Source organism: Lepidochelys kempii, chromosome 14 (genome assembly GCF_965140265.1).
Source record: "Lepidochelys kempii isolate rLepKem1 chromosome 14, rLepKem1.hap2, whole genome shotgun sequence".
Taxonomy (NCBI): Eukaryota; Metazoa; Chordata; order Testudines; family Cheloniidae; genus Lepidochelys; species Lepidochelys kempii.
The window spans coordinates 16,535,946-16,549,254 of NC_133269.1; the positions used below are offsets into that span (position 1 = coordinate 16,535,946).

Here is a 13,309-nt window from a genome sequence, read left to right on the forward strand (position 1 = left end):
GGCAGTCCCCTCGCAGCACAGACAGGTTAGCGAGGGCGCCCATCACATGGCACCTAAACACCCCCCCACAAGCCATCAATGTTCTGACCATGCCACTGGCTGGGGCTAGTGCTGTGGGGAGGTGGCTACCTTTCCCAAGCTCCTGCGAGGTATGGGACGTTCACAGTAACATACACACCTCAATTAGTCCCAGCCCTCCCCCCACCTGCCCCACAACCATTACCCTCAATCCACCACGATGGTAAATCCCCGTTCGTGACTCACCTGCCCATGGCCCAGAGGTTCTGACCCTGGGGGATGAGCTGTACGTGCTCCACTGCATAAGCCTAGGGATGGGGAGCCAGCTGGGCTCTGTGGAGGGATCTCTTCCCTCTGGGGATGGGCCTAGACTCCATCTGCCTCAGCCTCCTACAGGGAGATAAGAGAAGGAAACCAGCCAGCAGAAAACAAATAACCCCCCCAAGCAGAGCCCAGCCAGCCAACTCTCCCAGCAGTAACACAAGCCCCTCCCTCCTCATTTTGTTTGACTAGATTTGAACCACCTGGCACTGACTGGCTGGCTCAGGACTGCATGGGGGCTGACTGCCCCCCTACGCCGGCTGAGGAGGGACTGGGGCCAGCCGTGAGGGAGGAGAAAAGGCTTTGCTGGGGGTCTGTGGAACTGGGTGTCAGGTCAGAGCAGCCTTTCAGCTGCCAGTACCAAGCAGCCAGCTTGTTAGTCGGGCTGAGGTGCTAGGGCATGGGGCTCCCCCCCAGGCTGGGGACAGCTGTGTTAGGTTCCTGAAAACTCAGGGTGAGGAAGCTTCCTCAGGTCCCATCCGGCCCATTCCCAGCCTGGCCAGGGGAGCTGTGCCGGGTTCGGCCAACACAGCAAGCTCAGGAGAGGCACCGCCGATGCTGAGTCTCTCCTCTCTCGTCTCTGTTCAGGGGTGACGTGGGGGCTCTTGCCGCGGCCCTGCCACATCCTGGTGCTGCTGAACCCCCAGAGCGGAACAGGGCACGCGCTGCAGCTGTTCCACTCCCTAGTGCAGCCGATGCTGGCTGAGGCCGACGTAGCCTTCACCCTCTTTGTGACCGGTAAGTCTGCTCCCGCTGCAGGGCCCAGCGAGTTCTGCCTCGCCCAGGCTGCCTCCTAGGGGCCCCTCGCTGCCAGGCTTAGGGGAAGGCATTTCGCTGGGTAGGGGACTGCTGTCTGGCTGAGCTCTCCCTGCATGGCTGGCTGTGCAGCCTGGGATAGTAGCTGATAGCCCTTCATTTCTACCTCTCTGCCCACCATGGCTGCCAGGTAACATTAGGAACTCTCCAGCTGGGAGCCTCTCAACCAGTCCTGCCTTGTAATATGCAAATAAAGTGCAACTCATTTAAATTTGACCAATGGATGCATAGTATTCAAATGGACAGAAGGGGGCAAGAAGCAGGAGAAGGGGGCACCTTCCCCTCTGGCTTTGCAATCCCACCTTGCGGCAAGGAGAACGGAAGGGTGGCAGCGGAAGGAGGCGAGCTGGGCAGGGGGAGCTGCTGGGAGTGTCCTTCTCCCATGCACCCGTGAAGCCTTCCTGGGGGCCTACAGGGAACCACCGCTTAGGAGCAATGGTTCGTGTGCCCTTGGCCATGAGAACTCCTTCTCTTGTCTTGGTGGGTCTCTCTCCTGCTCCTGGGCCGGGCTAGGCTCTTGCCAACTGGATCCGATTCTGGGAGCCTGGGTTGGGAAGCCCAAGGGACATCCTGTGGCTTATTCCTCTCGCACCCAGGAAGGCTGGGCCCTCCTGTCTGCAAGGGTTGTGCAGGGAGAGGCAACCATGGCGATTCCTGGCAGCCCATGCTTACGTGAGGCCATGCCACCCCCACTGCCAGCAGCTCTGTATTTCTCTCCCCAGAGAGGCCGAATCATGCCCGTGAGCTGGTGCGGGCTGGAGACTTATCCCAGTGGGATGCTGTGGCTGTCCTGGCTGGGGATGGCCTGCTTTATGAGGTGAGGAGACAGCCAGGAAGCCAGGCAGCTGTTTTGCTGGCAACTAGGAGACGAGCCAGTCCCTCAGGCCTGGCCTTCCTTTACACTGTGGCAGTTGGGCAAAGGGAGTGTGGGTGTCTCCAGCCACTGCCCCCCTGCAGAGGCTGGGGGTGCAGAGCTTGGTGCTGCGCCTCCCCAGAGTTTGAAGTGGGAGCATAGGTGGAGAAGAGAGAGCCGGGCATGGGTGGCGGCTCAGATCCCAACGGGGGTGAGTCTCTGGGCAGCAGCCTGCATCCCAAACAGCACAGGCAGCCCTGGGAGCTCCAGGCCTGGAATGGGGCGGGGAAGTAGGTCAGGACTGAAGCGGCGGCAGAGCTGGGGGGCGGGAGGGAAGGATAGGCCTGGAAGAAGAGGGAGCTGCAGGTCATGGGGCGAGGTGTGTGCGCATGTGGGGCACATGGCTGGAGCAGCAGGTGGCGTGGCAGGGCAGGACGGAGGAGCAGCAGCGGGATGTGGGCTGGATGGTCGCTGGGCCTGGCTGGGGCACGCTCTCACGCTGCCCTCCCCGACGCTGTCAAAGGCTAAGAAGGAGAAAAGACACCAGGGACAAATAGCTCCTGGGTCTGCTGCTTGTGCCCTGGAGCCAAGCTGGGCAGCTTCCAGAAGCACCAAAGGAGAGGAGGTGGCACCCAAAACCTCCTCAGGCTTCCCTGGCCTGTGTGTGTGTGGGGGGGGTGGGGTGGGGGTGGGGCATGAGCAGCCAGAGCAGGGGGCTGCATTGCCCCCCCCCCCCCCCCCGAGCAGAGACCTTGGGACCGTACTGGCTCCCTCTGATCCATTCCCTTCCCCTAGAGCAGCCAGGGAAAGGATGGGGCTGCGCTCTCTGGGAAGCTGCCAGCTGTGTGGCTCTGTCCCTGCAGGTGGTGAACGGCCTGATGGAGCGTGAGGACTGGCAGGCCGCCATCAAGAAGCCTCTCTGCACCCTGCCTGGGGGCTCTGGGAATGCCCTGTCCGCTTCCATCAACCACTACGCCGGGTAAGGGCTTCTCAGCCACAGAGAGCACAGAGGGTTCAGCCAGCCGCCGGCCCAGGACCTGCTCACTGAGCTGTCACCACTGGCTCCTTGGGGAAGGGGCACACAGTGGAGAGGTGGAGCAGGCCCCTGGCAGGGAAGCCCGCTGACAGAGGGGCACTGACTGGCTTGCCAGGGGCAGTCAGGTTCACCCGAGACCTTGTAAACCACCTTACACCATTGACGCTGACTTCAGTCGACAGGAAACTAGTTCAAATGAATGACTGCAAAGGACTCCCCCACACCAAGGGCAGCCTGTCTAACCACAGGGACTGTCCAGTGGCAAGAGCTACCCCCACGTCCCAGTCTCCGGTGCTATCTGCCACATGGCTGGCACCATTCCTAGCAGACCTGGGCTGCTGGAGCCTGGCTAAGGCAGCTAGTGAGGGCTGAATTCTGCCCAGTGAGGTTGTGTAGGTGAGCGAGAGGGCAGAGTTGAGCCCTGCCCCTGCGAAAAGCAGAGTGCAAAGCTAAGGCCCCCTGCAGCAATTGCCATCTTCGCAGGCAGGTGGCCCAGCTGGGCATTCCTGGGGCATGCGTGGACAGAAAAGCCAGGTTAGAGCCATGTCCAAGAGCTACGCAGCAGCTGATGTCTCCCTCATAGGGTGTGATCACTATTTTTGTCCCCACGTGCAAGGAGAGCACAGACAGGGCTTGCTCCGGATGCAGAGATGTTACCATCCAAACCCCCCTCCCCTCCCCCCCCGCACAAAGTCACCCAGCCCTTCCTGCTCTGCTAACAGCATCACAGAATGGCTGCATGCTTCAGCCTCCCTGCTACTCCTAATTATTTGCATTTCAGTAGCAGCTAGAGGGAGGTCCCCATTCAGAGCAGGGGGCCTTTGAAGCAGCGTGGCCACATGGATGGACCACAGGACTCAACAGACCTGGGTCCTATGCCTGGCTCTGCCACCGGCCTGCTGGGTGACCTTGGGCAAGTCACTTCACTGCCCCGTGCCTCAGTTTACCCATCTGTAAAACGGGGATAATGCTCCTCCTTTGAAAAGTGTGTGGAGAGCTATGGATGAAAAGTGGGGTAAGAGAGCTTGGGATTATTGTTCCTGCTGGGCTCAGCGCTACTCACATGCACAGGGAGAGTCCGACAAGCCCCCGAGAGTCTGCACTCTACCTAGGCTGCACAGCAAAACGGGGCGTGATGGGGTGGAGTAGCTCCGGCTCCTGGCATAGCTGGGGCACAGAGAAGGGCAGGGGGAGGGGCACGCAGAGGCAGTTTAACTGGAAGCCCTTGGCTCACGTTTCTCATCTCGTGATGAAATTGCCAGTCTCAGCGCTGGCCTTTGCCCCTGCGCGGTTGGCTCGGCCCTGCTGCTGCGAGGCTAATCCCAGCTCCCGCTGCACAGTGCTCCGGGTGGGGGCACAAACGGGCGGCTTTGATTTCACAGCCACAATGCTCAGCCATCTGACTGCTCCCAGACATTGCCCGGCCCCAGCTCACTGGTCTCTGAAGCTTTGAGCAAAGTAGATAGGTGCTCCTGAGAACACATGGGCCCCCCTCCCTCCAGTCAGAGGGGGGTGCTTGGGCTCAGGAATCCCGGCTTCAATTATAGGTTCTGGAGAGCAGTGTGATCTAGTGGTTATAGACCCTTCTGCCCCTGCCCCCCTCTGCTCCCTCCAGTCAGGGGGGGTGCATGGGCTCAGGAAGACAAGCAATAAAGCCAGCCGAGCCTCATGCTGCCTCCGAAAGTCCCCTGGGAATGGCTCTCCCCCCAGCACCGAGCAATTCCCAGACTGGCACTGTGTTTAGCTGACTGCGCAGAGGAGACTCGCCCTAGTGTGGCGACAGATCTCCTTAACCCTGGGCCCTGCTCTCTCTGTTTCCCCATCTGGACTTTCCTTCCAGCCCCTGCTCGGGGAGGCAGAAGAGTTGCATTCCCAGTGCAGAATCCTGGACAAGTTACTTTAACCACTCTGCCTCAGTTTCCCCTAGTAGACTGGAGGTGATATTTGCCTATGCCCTGCCAAGTGCTTGGCGTCACTGGGTGAGACGCACCGGGGAGCTGCTGCCCAGAGCAGGCTGAGCTGGGCATGCAGCAGAAGCAGCACAGAGAGTACAGAGGGGTTTGGGCCAAGTTCTGCTCACTAGCCCAGGGGCAAGTTCTGCCTTCCTTCAAGAACAACGCTAAGCTGTGTGTGTGGCGGCAACAGCTGCGGGGAGCGTGCCGCAATCACAGTCCGTTCCGGGGCCGAGATCAGACTGGGCAGAAGTTTTGTAACAGGTTGGGTTGGGCCAATCACTCGCCCCCTTTGAACAAAAAGCCCAAAGCAAGTGTGGCCGTTGCCATTTCAATAATGGTGGTTTTTAAAATGGTCAAAACCCATTCAAATACATTTTAAAAAATGGAAGTTTTGCTCTCACTTCAACATAAACCACTTCCTAGCCAGCCGCTTTCCTGCAGCAACCCGCGCCCCTGGGGCGCCATTCATGGCCCAACTCCACGCTAGACACCTGCATAAAGGCCAGATTTGCCGAGGTGCCCAGCACCCACCATTGTAACACTTAAAACCTGAGCTTCCAAAGAGCTCAGCCCCTCCCGCCCGGTGTTCACCAGCGGCGCGTACAGCCCCCCTCTCCCGGTCCCCCAGAGCCCTGCCTGGGATCTACAGCATCCGCCATGCCCCTGCAGCTGCTGCGCCTGGAGGCAGAACAGCCTGCAGCAGGAGCCAGGAGCTGATACGCCCAAAAGACCCACAGGGAATCACTTGCATTCCCAGAGTGAGACCCTGCCCCTCTCCCTAGCCATGCTCCCTCCTCCACCAGCAAGGGAAGGTGGGACACTCCGCATCTGCCTTTTCTCTGCTGCCGCCTGGGCTGGCTTCCTGTGCAAAGCTGCTCTGAGCTTCACGCCCACGGCCCAGCTGCGCCTGGCCTCCCCACTAGCTGGTCCCTGGCCTGGCTCGGCCCAGTGCAGGAGTTAGTGGAAGGGGGTTCCCAGCAGAAATGAGGGCAGATGCAACTTGCTCCATCTGCTGGCTCTGAGCTGATTCCATCTCCCAGGAGCTGCAAACCCTCTGCCCCCTGGCAGTCAGCTAGCTCCTGGCTGAGCCACCCCGGGGTATCAGAGAGTGGCCATTGGGCCCCTAACGACGTGGATTTGGGCCATGGTGGAGGGGAGCAAAGGATACCTAAAATGATGAGACCTTGCCCGGCCCCCATTGCCCAGCTGCTACCGTGGTGCGTGTGTAAATAGCCGAGCCCCCTGAGACAGGCGACCTTGTTCTCCAGTGGCCAGGGCACGTCCTGGCCATGGCGCGAGGGCAGTCTGGCTCAGGCAGAGCCAGAACAAGAGCTGTTAGGCAGAGCTCTGCTGTTCTAGGCAGGGCGGCTGCCACTCCAAATCTGTCCATACCAATGGTTCGCTCCCAGTCGCTGTCATTGGGGGACAGGCCCTTCGGTTCCCCGAGCCAGACGAAACCAGTGGCCTGGACAGAGTCAATGACAACCGAGGTTACACGTGCCGGTGTCCCATGGGGCTTCTTGTCTGCCATGCCCCTGAGCTTGGCTGCCTCACTCTCGTGCTGGCAGATCGCTCCTGACAGTCTGACAACAGCAATGCGCCTCTTGCATCTGGTTATCTAGGGCCGTGCCTCTGCCAGGCTGGGCTGCAGGGCCTTGCAAACAAAGGCACCAAGCAAACCCTGTGCCTGGCCAATTGCCCCTCTGGGTTATTCTGCCTCCCCCTCCCGCTGCTGGAGCTTCGAACAAAGCGGGGTGCAGCCTACGGAGAAAGGCTTCTCCAAGGAGAGCATAGCAGGGGAGCAAATGGGGGTCAGTGATGCTTCCGTTTGTGGAGCATTGTCAGCTGGTCAGCCCAAGAGGGGTGATTCCAGGCTGGTTGGACAGGAAAAGGACAGGTGGAAGCACTAGCTGAGTCTGAGAAAACGGGCACAAGCCCAGGGAGCTAGGTTTTAAACCCCTCCCGTGGAGTTTCTAGGAGACTTTTCTTCTGGTGGTAGACAGGATCATGTTGATTCCAAGCAGGTGGGGATCTTTGAAACTCCCAGTGGCTCTAGTCACATTCCAATAATACTTAAGAGACATTTTGCAATTGCAGTGTCTTCCTCAGCCAAAGGGTGCACCCTGGAGCTGCAGGGACTTGTCTGGAGTCTCCCAGCAGGCCCCTGGGGGGGTCCCGAGAGTCCCTCCCCCGCTCCGACCACTGGAGTGTGCCTCGGACAAGGTGAGGGTCCCAGCTCAACAGATCTGCCTGCTTTTGTCTCTGTTACAGCAACACGCAGGCCTTCAGGAAGGAGCTACTGACCAATTGCACCTATTTCCTCTGCAAAGGCCTGTATGCCCCCATGGACCTGGTCTCCCTGAGCACGGCCTCCGGCAAGCGCCTCTTCTCCTTCCTCAGCTTCGGCTGGGGCTTCATCTCTGACGTGGACATCGCCAGCGAGAAGTACCGCCAACTGGGCAATGCCCGCTTCACTGTGGGCACCATCCAGCAGCTGGCTGGGCTGAAGGTCTACAAGGGCCGCCTCTCCTACCTGCCCATGGAGACGTCATCCTCGGTCTCCTCAGCCCCTGGCAGCCCTTCAGAGCAGAATAGCCACCATGTGCCATGCAGCAATGGTCACCCCCTCCATATCCTCCCTCAGCCTGCACCAGGGGCGCCAGAGCCCCCTCACAAGGGGTCCTGGCCAGAGGACCCTCTCCTGGTCCCCTTCGACCAGCCAGTCCCAAAGCACTGGACCACTGTGCCTGAGGAAGAGTTTATCTCCATTTTCGCCATCTACCAGTCGCACGTGGGCGCTGACTTCACCATGGCCCCCACGGCCAAGCTTCATGACGGCTCCATGCACCTCTTCTACCTGAAAGCTGGGGTCTCCCGGCTGGGGCTGCTCAGAATCTTCCTAGCAATGGAGAAGGGGACCCACCTGGACCTGAACTGTCCCCACCTTCACTATGTCCCCGTGAGGGCCTTCCGGCTTGAGCCCTTCACTTCCACCGGGCTCATGACGGTGGATGGCGAGCCACTGGCATGCGAGCCAGTGCAGGGCCAGGTGCACAACCAATTCTGCAGCATCATCAGTGGCTCCTGAGCCACCTGCCAGCCTGACAAATAAACCACTTCAAAAAGGGTTTTGACCATGTGCATCCCTGGGGTGCAGTGTGGGAGGACAGGCAAGGACGACTGCAGGGAACGCTTACACCTCCTGCTACTCAGTGTCTTCTCCAGCCCGCGTGCCTCTCCTCCTCTGGAATAGTTCACAGGGGTCTCTTGTTCCCCTTGCTCTGCCCAACCTCCCGAGTCCCACTCCCAGCACAGTTCTTTTCCTGCCTGATCACAGGCACTAAGGGCCAACTGCTAAGAGGTTTGGTTAGTAAGTTTGAGGGCAGGGGAGGGACACTCACAGCCTGGCCTGCCCCCTTCCCACCCCCCGAGTCAGGAAGCTCTATGGGACACAGCGATCCCTAGCGAGAGGGGACTCCTGAGCCGTGGGTGGCAGGTGATGGTACCCGAATACAGGCACAGCTCTTTCCAGGTCATCTTAGCAGCTGCAAGGATATTTCTCCCACCACCCCCAAGTGCTGGGCTTCTTCTCTTCTCTGCTTCCAGATCGGCCTGTCTTTGCAAGGGACTCCGCAGCTGAAGCCAGGTGATTCGCCAAACCCAGGCTCTCTGCAGTATAGGCCTTCTGCATTTCTGCTGCTTGGTTCCCCACAGGACAAAGCCAGTCTGCTCCCTTCCCACAGCTCAACAATACACTGAAGGCACAAGAGCGCTGCTACCCTTTCCCCCATGAGCAGAGTGCCACAGAGACCGAGCACTGCCTCAGCACCAGCAGATACAATGGGCACCAAGCCCCTGGGGCCGGTGGGGAAATGAGAACTGGCTCCACCATAAACTCTAAACTTCTAGGGCCAACATTTGTTATAATTAACCAATTTTTTTTTTAAAGAAAAATATATCTACCAAAAGCTCCATGGAGACAGAGTTTATCCTTAAAATGAGACAATAAAGATCTAGCTTTTCCAAAACAGGAGGCCTTGGCTGTTATATGGTGGGCACTGTGATTTCATTGCAAACCTAAGCACCCGGAAGTCCCAGCTTGGATGGTTTCCTCCCTGGGATTGCTGTGGTGTAATAAGCAAAGTTTCTTGGAGCAGCAGCATCTCAGGGGTTATTGCTTTCAGATTTCGCCAGCAAGGGGTTGTGGGTTGATTGCTCCAAAATGCAATGCCTCTTGGCATTTGCACAGAATCCCAGTCAGCCTGCTAGAAAATCCCTTTATTCTCCATTCTAGGGCCTGGCTATGATGACTCATGGGGGGCCAAGAGCTGGGAGAAGTAGTGTCACCCTAATCCAAGGTATTAAACATTTAATTTTGCAGGGTCCATTGAGTTTATATGTTTTAACTGTAGAGGGGGAAACCACCAATCTAGTCCAACAGCAGTTTCTTTAGAAACATTTTGGAAAAATAGGCTAAAAAGAAAATCAGAAATGTTACAATAATCTTTATAAAATCAAACTGCATAGCATTCTTTGGCGGTCAGATACCAGAGGGATGGGCAGCCCTATGAAAACCTAGACAGCATTCATGTCCATGGCCCACATTGCATAGGTTGTGGTAGATAGCAATAGCTGTAAAGAACACACTCATCACATCCACAGGCCAGCTGAAGCATGCCGAGACTTCCAGCACCAGTGCAGGCATGCAATCTAAACAGACAAAAGCTTGTGGGAAAGGGCTGGCTGTACAGGCAGCCTGAGCAGCCACCAAGTGCTGATTCTACCCATTTCATACAGTGACACCATTTTTTTGGTTGCCACTAATTTTGGATCTAAAGCGAGAGTAACGAAGCCAGATTTAGAATGTTCAGCCATGACAGAGGAACCATAGACAGCAGCTGCTGTTCACGTTTATTCAGCTGAAAATTATGCAATTAGGATCCCAAAGAAGGGAAAGAAAAGCCTAATTGTTTGCCAGCCAGTCCGGATCATACAGAGCTCAGATTTATTTTCACTCCAACAAGATAGGTAACAACCAGGACCCATATCCCAAAATAAGGGGTAGGGGGGAAGGTATCTTTCTGTATGGCATTGGGCCAGGTGTACAAATGGATACAGTGATACTCTGGCCTAACACTTTAACTGCATCTAATTCCTTCGTCCATTGTCAGGTGACAATCAATAGCATGGGCCCTTCAACAGATGATCAGGAGGTCTGCCTGCAGAAATGTCTCCCTTTCACCAGTGTTGCAGTCTTAGTTCTGGTTCAGTGTCTGAAAGATTCTCGCTGGAGAATTCCACCACATAGGCACATACCGGCTTTTCCTGCATGTCCAGCTCCAGCAGCTCTGGAATTTTATTTTGTAAATCCACAAGTTTTTCAGGAAGTTCCTGGATTCCTGAACCCTTGATTTTTCTGCAGGAGGATTTGATTTTCAAGGGAGCCCTTCATGGGCACTTGCCTGGCCTAGAATTCTACAGCTGCAGCTTCTCTGCAGATTGCATTCCAGCACCTACAGGTCTCCAAAGTTTGGGCCAGGTGGTTTGAGTCTGGTTTTACAGCAGCCATCCTGTCCCCTAGGCCTGCTAATCGAGCACCCTTGTCTTTTAGCCTAGTCAATTGCCTGGAATTTGGTAACCAACACAGTTGGCAATTGAGACTGTGCAAACTCCTCTTAAATGGTAGTGCATGCTACTGCAGGCAAAGCCATGAGGCTTAAGGCCATCAGCATTGTGTTCCCCATTTGTGAGTGCCTACTAAGAACAACCAGCCATTTGCATCCACTCTGAGTTCTCTGCTTCAGAAGCATAAAGCTCCTTACCTGCAGAAGCAGCAGCCAGTGCTGGGTTTATAATAGCGCCAGTGGCTCCAGGGAGCCGGGCCCAGGCTCAGAAGGGAGCGTGGCCCAGGCTCAGAAGGGAGCCGGGCCTGCTCTGCTTGCACTGCGGCCCAAGACCCCGCCAGCCCACTAGCTCCCGGCCGCCCATCACTTGCTCCTCAGGCTGAGGGCTCCTCTCCTGCCCCTAGCCCCACTGCCCGGCTCCTCTCTGCCGCCTGGCTGGACCCCAGTGCACCTCCGGCTCCGGGCAGTCTCTGCTTCCCACCACCTGTGGGGCCCTGCCTGTCTCCCTGGAGCTGAGCCACCTGGGACTGGTGCAGAAGCCTGGCCAGTCTTGGCCAGTGGGGGTGGAGGAGCTTGTCTGGGCCTCTCCTGGCAAGTGTGTTTTGAGACAGCCCAGCCAGGGCAGGCCCTGACCTAGATGATCCTGCCACTCCTGAGGGGCCGGAGTGATTCCCAGCCCCAGGACCAGCTCAGGCCAGCAGACACAGTCACCTCCCAGCAGCTGGGAGGCAGGGGGTGGGTCCCTGGAGGGTGCGGGCTGTGAGGGGGCAGGGAAGATCTGTGTGTGTTGAGACACTAGGGATTGGGGGTTCTGTGGAGGGTGCTGGGCAGTTGTGGTGGGGCTGTGGGCAGGGGGGGTGCTAGGCAGGGTGATGTGCATTTGTGGGTGAGGGGTCCGGGGGTGCCGGGCATAGCGGGTCCGGGGAGCTCTGGCCATAGGGAATGGGGGGGGGGCTGTGTGGCACAGCATGGACCCACCCCTGAGGGGAAGGGACATGCTGGCAGCACAGGGCTGTGCAGGCCACTGTGCATCTGGCAACTACCGGTTTGTAAATAGTGCCCTCGCACTGGGCTGGGTGGGGCAGGGCTGTCCCTACCATGCCACATTGCCTCTGGGTGGCTCCTCACTCTAGGGAGTGACATTCCCCCCCCCCCCCCCCCCAAGCTCCATAACCTCCATGGGGGCCCACATACATGTTTGGCACCAGGCCCACAAAAGGTTAACCCAGCCCTGGCAGCAGCTCATTGTCTCAGAGCCAAGCTGTCAGGCTGTGAGGTACCAAAAAAAGGGAGACTTATGTCCTAGTGCATATCAAAGTTACTCACCAACTCCCTGGAGGATTCCTGGCCCCCCTGGAGTAGCTCCCCCTCTCCCCTCCCCCCGTAATACCCCTGCTGTTATCTTTACAAGAAGAGAGCCATTGGAGCCTCCTGCTCCCTGGGGCATGCTTGTGTACACCCACCCTGGCCCTGGTTCATTCATTAAGGTAAGCCCCTGGCACTAACTGCCTGGGAACAGGCCTCCCTCCTCTCCGAGCATGGCTAACTAAACTAGTCTTGCTTTTGCAGTTACAGCCTACAGCAAATGCCATTAACCTGCAGCACTCCAGCTCCTGCCATAGCTTCCAGAGCATCCTACACTTAATATGATCTGAGCAATGAATGCAGAGCTGTTAAAGGGTGCTCTGAAGTCTCACGGCAGTCATTAAGGTTCACATTTACTTCATTTCTGCTTTGGTTTCTCCTCACATCCTTGACCCTTGTCCCTGGTGCTGTCCCTTTAAATCTTTTCTAACCATACCTGTTCTGTCATTACCCCTTAAAAATGGTACTTACACAGAGCACCTAAGTCCACCACCATCCTAGAGCAGAATGCCTTATTCCCATTCTGCAACATGGGGGAAACTGAAGCCTCGCAAGATTCAGTGATTTGCTCCCAAAGTCTCAGAATCAACAGAACAGCCAGGATTAGAACCGAGGAGTTTCTAAATTCCAGGCCTGAGCACCATCCACCAGCCCCTCTCAGCTTCCCTTTTTTGGTGGTGGGAGCCAAGATGTCACCCCATTCCATTAGATCAGAAGGTTTGAGTCGTTCAGCCTCAGTTCACCGCACTGTGCCCAAGCAGTACCAAGGTCTCTAAACACAGCTCCTACATTGTCCTAGGGACTGAAAGGTCAGCTTGGCAAAAGGCAGGTTGATTGTTGGCATCATGAAAGGGTTGGAAGAGCAGCACTGATGGCTGAAACCTTCTTTCCAAAGAGGTGCAAGCTTCTCCTGACTCTGCTGCCTGATCTCACTGCTCTGAAGGGCCTCCTCACACTCTTATGGCCGTTCTGTCCGTGGCCTCTTTGATAAGGTCACCCCGAGATGCTATCCATAATGGCAGTTTAGGATGTGGGCAGATGTCCACTGGCAGGTGGGCAAACCTCATTTCACATCAGTCCGTAAACAGCTGACATGGTAGGTTTCAGGTTACTGCAAGTTTAAGTTAGATCTGAACAAGCCAGCTAGGGGTGACAAGCTGGCATCTCAGACCCCATTACCAGACTAGCTGAACTTGTGTGAGGTTGCTGGATCCTGGTGTTACCTTGACTACTGGACAGAAAAGCTGCTCTTCCTGAACCTTGTATAAATGAAGAGCCTTATCCAAAGCCCTTCGAAAGATGCCCATTGTCCTCAGAGGGC

The 13,309-nt window shown here is 56.9% G+C and overlaps 1 protein-coding gene across 2 annotated transcripts in view; it reads left to right on the forward strand.

Moving 5' to 3' along the window:
* SPHK1 (sphingosine kinase 1) overlaps positions 1-9,027 on the forward strand; it is a 31,358-nt gene extending 22,331 nt beyond the window's left edge. Inside the window, exons 2-5 of one of the 2 annotated variants that reach the window (XM_073310947.1) lie at positions 928-1,077; positions 1,878-1,972; positions 2,809-2,987; positions 7,271-9,027. In XM_073310947.1, coding sequence (XP_073167048.1) covers positions 928-1,077; positions 1,878-1,972; positions 2,809-2,987; positions 7,271-8,087 — 1,241 coding nt within the window. In that variant the 3' untranslated portion in view covers positions 8,088-9,027. The remainder of the gene's footprint in view (positions 1-927; positions 1,078-1,877; positions 1,973-2,808; positions 2,988-7,270) is intronic. The other variant, XM_073310948.1, reaches the window with a different exon arrangement.
* The last annotated feature ends 4,282 nt before the right edge of the window (positions 9,028-13,309 follow it).